Source organism: Morone saxatilis, unplaced genomic scaffold (assembly GCF_004916995.1).
Source record: "Morone saxatilis isolate NCDOM2014 unplaced genomic scaffold, NCSU_SB_2.0 Contig9, whole genome shotgun sequence".
In the NCBI taxonomy this organism is placed as follows: domain Eukaryota; kingdom Metazoa; phylum Chordata; class Actinopteri; family Moronidae; genus Morone; species Morone saxatilis.
In genome coordinates this window covers 3,694,310-3,700,405 of record NW_023340268.1, presented here as the reverse complement: position 1 = coordinate 3,700,405, position 6,096 = coordinate 3,694,310, and the positions used below count along the sequence as shown (strand labels likewise).

The following is a 6,096-nucleotide window of genomic DNA, read 5'->3' as shown; positions in this document are numbered from 1 at the left end:
CATCAGCAAAACGCCCAAACGCAGTATGCACTGAAAACCAGTATAATGCTTCTAATAATTACAGTAATGTTTTTTTCAAAATGTTTCAATGTCACTGAATTTACTGATAAATAAGATAAAAACCAGTTGATGAGGTTCAAAACCATTCCTGATCTGAAGTTTTCCATGTAAAAGGCATTTCATACATCGGCTTGGAAATGTTAATCAACCCTCATACCTATGCTCTCAGACATGCTCCTCTCCCGTGATTCTTTTGGTGTCCCACGACCCTCTGACAGCGATTTCCTACGGTCCTTGTTGCACCACTTCCAGTCTGGGTGGGCTCTGAAGTGGGCCTCTTTCACCTGGAGGAGGTGGAGGAGGAAGAGGAGAGGGTCTTTAATTTCCTGTTGATGTAGTTTGAGTTTCTTTAGTTCACCCGCGGTGCCTCTCACTACTCATGAAAACTACCCACTTTTTCATTACCTAATTCTTGACAAGCTGCCATTGCTGTTGGTGAATCTGGATGTCTGGAGCACAAAATTAAAAGCGCTCATATGCTGGCTAAAGAGTCACTACTGTGTTATGGTCATTAGTGATAAACTGCATGAGAGTGGATGCAAATATATTTAGCTGAAAACAATCAGATCAATTCACTTTAAGAAAGTTAACTGTACACAGATAATGCAAAACAAACTGTGAAGTGAAGATAAGAAAATAAATTAAAGAATTTTAGAGAGTATATTTTTACCTGGAAGGCCAGATCGTGGTACTGCTGCTTCTCGTTGGGCCCCAGAGCGTACCACCACTCCCCCAGGATCTTACTGACTGTCCGGTTGTCCTGGTTGGGGTGTCGCTGGTGCACCAGAGCGCGGTGGCGTTTACTGAAGATCATGAATGCATTCATGGGACGGCGGATGTGGTCCTTCTCCCTCTGTTTGTGGTTTTGAGAAGGACAGAAAGAGGTTTATGTCAAGCTGTAGGAGCGACATTTAATAGGCATTAATCTTTCTCTTCTGTTTTTCTGTATCTTTTTTTGGCTTTTCTACTGATTGACTGTCTGTGTGGTGGACTGACCTTCCTGTCTCCGTCCTTAGGAAGGGCGCTGAGGGACTGTGTGCGTCTCTTCATGGTGCCAGTGGAGGGCGACGGATCATTGGCCACACCCGGGGAAAACCTGCAATCATACACAGAGAAAAAAGTGAAACTGTGAGTGCACAAGAGCGGAAAATCAAGGGAGATTCCTCATTGTTAGGGACTTCCAGGAAAGTAACGATGCGAAAGCGCTGTGAAGAATTTAGGGAGGAATTCATTTAAGTCCTCATTCATTAAGACACTGTGTAAAAGACTGTCTACTCTTGGTTTAAAGTTTTCCAGATTTTATAGTGTATTTCACACTTTTGTGGTTTGATTTTGACAAATTTCCAAGAGACATTTGACCAGTATGACATGTGTTGCTCTATGATTATAGTGGTTACCTGCAGAAACCTGTTATTTTATTGATTTGGCAACACACAGCAAAGAGATCACATGTCAGCCAACCAGAACAGCGTCTTCCTTTTGTCTTTCTGACTTTCTTTTCCTTTCATTTAATGTTAATGTAATCACTGCACTTTTCTTTATCTGTTCAGCTGTGGTTGTTATCACTCCACATGATAACTACTAAATATTTATTCAGTTAATTCCACAGAAACCGCTGTTTCTTCTACTAATACATTCTTGCAAACCAGATTTCCAGGTAAAGAGACAAGACAGAGTAAATACAAAAAAGCAAATAAAAAAGCTGTCACCAACTGGGTTAAGCTTGAATTACTATTGTGTTACCATTGGAGAGACAGAATAGTAAAATAGACATGACTTTGTATATAAATTCTAATTATTATTTCAATACTAGTACAGTTTGATGACACATAAATCAACACAGATACGGAAAAAGGAAGAGAGTCAACAGAACCAGCCAGAAGCCAATCAGCAGTTTCAAATTCTGGCATAAGTTTTTGTTTGCAATTTTGTTTGAAACAGACACCACATACTTCCCCACTATTAGCTATAGAGCAAAGCTGTAGACTAATAAATCAGTGGTGGATAAACCAGGATTAATGTTTTCATGGCACACCCGTGAAGAAAACTTTTCAAATCACGAACAGTGATCAGAAAATGAAAGTCTTTTGAAACTGTGAGCTGGCAGACAGAATGTCTGGTTCTTTGTTAGAGAGTTAACTCTAGTTAGAAGGTTTCATGCCTTCTTGTCTAGTTTTACTAAAGGATTTTTATTATATACAGCAAACACAACACGGCAAAGATGATATAAACAACAAAGGATAAAACATACAGTGTCCATGAAGGCAGAAATTAAGTAACAGGAGACAAACGTCATAATTATCATCAAAAGGGGGCAGGGAGATTAAGATAAGACTGGTGTTCTATGTACGACTGCGTATAACAGTTAAGAAAAATAAAAAAAGCAAGCAAGTAAGGGGTGATCAACTGAGAAGGGACCCCTAAAAATCTTTACAAAACAAAAATAAAGAAATGTATATGATACTGATATTTGTATGCATCTGTAAGCATGTGTACAATGGGGGTGTATTTGTATGAGCAAAGTAAAACAGTTAATAACTGGAGCTCAAATATTTTTTAAATGTGTTGACTTTGTTTTCCTTATTGACTTTAGTCTCTCCAGTGAGATGTAGCCAGATAACAGGTGTAACCACTGCAATATTGAGAGATTGCTGAAGCATTTTTTTCCTCTTTATGGTAACAGTGATGGCGGCGCCAAACAGAGCCACCATCACTGTGAGCACGGTGACCCTGAAACATTCAAAACCACACTACCAGCCAGACAGCCACGCAGCCCGTCTGAGTCACTCTGAAAGAGCAATAACCCAGCCAGACGCAGAGACGCAGCCTGAGACTGAGTGCAATGAGCAAGCACAGACTGTACAACTCTTGCCAGACTCACACACTGACGCAGCTGGTGGAAAAGTTGTTTGTTGTTGTTTGTTTCTTTTGAATTTCAATGTCAGGGGTGGATTTCAGTGCACCTGTTCTGAGAGTAGAGTCTTTCAGAGTTTTAAAGCCGGCGATTCAAACTACACCGACAAACTGTATGTAATATAATCTACAGTTACTATCTGTTCTCTTCTGAGTCACACCCGGAGTTGCAGAAAGGAAACAAACACAATGACTAAAGTGTTTGCTCAAAATGAATTTACAGCATTTAAATGTAGAACCAAAACAAGTTAGCATACTGTTTAAAAGACAGGAGGTTAGCTTAGGACCTTGGTTGACAACACTACTGTGTTTTTGTTTAGTTTTTCCAACTCCCCCTCCACTTATAAATATGTTTTTTCTTGTTCCTACAGTTGAATGTTTGAGCTGCACTGTGCAGAGTGTTGTATGTGCAGAGTTTGACACTATGCTGAAAGTGGAAAGTGTCTCTGTGCTCACTGAAGATCTGATTTTAAGCGGCGGGGCCTATGAGCATAAATGGTGACATCACAAATAGTTTGGAAGTCAGTCCCGGTCCAGTATGCAACTTCTACAAGTGGGATGTAGAAACCAGTGCACATACACTGAGACTGGACTTCACAGTGAAGTGGGAGACATCTTGTGTCCAGCAGGAAACCTTTGCATATTTATATATTCTGGATTTTTGAAAACACATCAGACACACGTTATTGTTCCAAGCAAACTATTGGTAAGTATATATGTCTTAATACATGTCTGGATCTTTAAAGTATATGGAATAATGACACATCTTTCAAAATGGATACATACAATTTTTGAAATTAACATTAAGACTTTACAAAAAGGCCAAAAAAACCTTAGTAGTTGATCAAATCGGGAACATGCCCCTTGTTAATGATAATTTACATAAGAACAAATTCCTAGTAACTAACATAATATTAATGAACCAGTTATCTATAATTGTGAATAACAGACAGATATAAACAAGACCTAGATTTGATCAGCATCTGTGTGGCTGTTTCTTGTGTCTGACTGGTGGACTGGCCTCATTTCACAATGTGGTCAACAGCGTTACTCTACACCTGAATTTAAATCAAATCTTTTGTATCTCGTGCTTCCTCCTCCTCTTCTCTTGATTCCATCTGCTATCAGTAAACGTTGCAGGACTTTGACAACCAACACAAAAGCCACTGCTGAGCACTACACTGTAGTTCTGATATAATATCTTCATTAAAATGTGTACTTTTTCTGTGCCAAAAATTGAAATTTGCATAATAGAAATCTTACAATTAAAAAACATCAAGTGCTACGATAAGCTCTCTGGTCTTGATAATGTGAGGTAGGAGGAAAAATCTGCTCAGACAAACAAAAGTTGTACTTACGGGTCATCTGTATCGCTCTCTGTCTCGCTGTCAGCCCCGCCCCGGTCTGTAGGAGGATTGTCATTGGTCGGGGGTGGGCATGACGGCGATCCCCTCTCTAAATCTGGAGGGCCTGTCCGTCCGTCGCTCACCAAGGCCACACCACAGCGGGGCTCTGAAGAATAAAAGCAATTTATGTGCCAGTTAGAGAAAAGCATTACGAAAGTAGGTAACAGTGCCATATGTGTAAACGCAGGGCTGCCCTGCATACAGATTGCTGATGGGTAGCTCTATTCGTGCAAAATGACTGTGGGAGGTGTGATCTAACTAATCTATGTTATAATCTGTGGCAGTAGTAAGAACAATACTTCACATAGAGTATAAAGGATTTAGTGGCTTTATCTGTACATTACAGTAGTATTTTGTACTGCAGGTTTCTGGTTAACACAGTTTATTGTAGCCATTTCATGAGATTTTGCCTTCCTTTACTAGGTTTATAAAGACATACCTCCATTTTTAAGAGTGTTATAACTTAAAAGGGTTTTGTAGCATTTATTTTGATGGGGAAATGCTTAGAAGACTAAATATAGTTGTTTATCTTTTATGCTTATGCTAAAATAGCAATGTTTTTTGAGACTGATAGTATTTTGATAATCAATTAATTGATTCTGTCATTTTACAAGCAAAAATAGCAACAATTAGTCTGAGATGTGAGGGTTTGCTGCTTTGCTTTGGTCAATTTTTTTAGTTAATCAAATATCTTGCTGGTTGGAAAAAAACAAGCATTTTAAGATTTTAATTTTATTAAATTGTATTCACTGTTTGCTGACATTTCATAGAATAAATGATTAATCAATACTTGCAGCCCTAGAACAGATACAAAAGAAAGAAAACTTAGAAAGCTAAAATAAAGAATCATCAAGCTGTGTAGAACAGAAAAAAACTTGGATTACTGACCATCCCCACCAGTCAAAATTAGTCTCTGAATAAATTTTAGCTCTGCAGTCAATAAATAGTGTTATCAACAATGTTACTGGAACTATATTGGTGTGAACACCAACTGTGCTGATTTGCAATTCAGTCGCAACTGTTTTGGGAAACACTGACTTGGCTGCGGGTATGCCTAACCAACATTTGTACTGGCTGTGTACTGGAGTGTTTTGGCAGTCTGTATTTGAGAAACATAGCCCTACATAGTGTTTCCTGTTATGATTATTATGCTGTGGGAGATACACATTTAGAATATATAGTTACATATATTAAGGTACAAGCTGTGAAATTAGCCTCCTGTCTCCCGGGTGAAAAGTCCCAATGTCACGTCTAGAGAAAAGGAGCAGGGTCATTTTGCTACCTTTGCTCTGATTGACAAGCTGTTGGCCATCGGCAGGCTGGGCAGCCGTTCCTGATTGGCTGGGCTCCAGGAAAGGGACAAGCGAATGCCAAGGGAACACTGGCACCGACCGAGGCTCCACGTTGGTCCAAACTGTGGGAACACGAAGGGAGAGAGAAGAGAGAGAAAAAAGTGAAATGTCATCATGTTTATCCAACTCAGTATCATGGACTGTAGACAGAAGGTAGCGCTCTGCCCTCTGGCAGCATGTGAAATCCTATGTGATCGTCAGCCAGCGATGAGCTAAAGCGCTACTAAAAACTACACTTTCATAGAAACTGCCAGAGATTGAAGACCATGAATGGAGTTGTGTATTCAGTCACCTACTCTGCCCCCGTCTCCAACACACACACACACACACACACACACACACATACACACACACACAGAGACCAT

At 39.6% G+C, this 6,096-nt stretch overlaps 1 protein-coding gene across 3 annotated transcripts in view; it reads right to left on the bottom strand.

Moving 5' to 3' along the window:
* Nucleotides 1–6,096, bottom strand: part of cica (capicua transcriptional repressor a) — a 30,549-nt gene that overhangs the window by 10,835 nt on the left and 13,618 nt on the right. For all 3 annotated transcript variants that reach the window (XM_035681645.1, XM_035681647.1, XM_035681646.1), the window contains exons 4-8: nucleotides 5,662–5,793; nucleotides 4,332–4,485; nucleotides 1,057–1,156; nucleotides 731–913; nucleotides 218–344 (exon numbers count right to left, since the gene is read on the bottom strand). In XM_035681645.1, coding sequence (XP_035537538.1) covers nucleotides 218–344; nucleotides 731–913; nucleotides 1,057–1,156; nucleotides 4,332–4,485; nucleotides 5,662–5,793 — 696 coding nt within the window. The remainder of the gene's footprint in view (nucleotides 1–217; nucleotides 345–730; nucleotides 914–1,056; nucleotides 1,157–4,331; nucleotides 4,486–5,661; nucleotides 5,794–6,096) is intronic.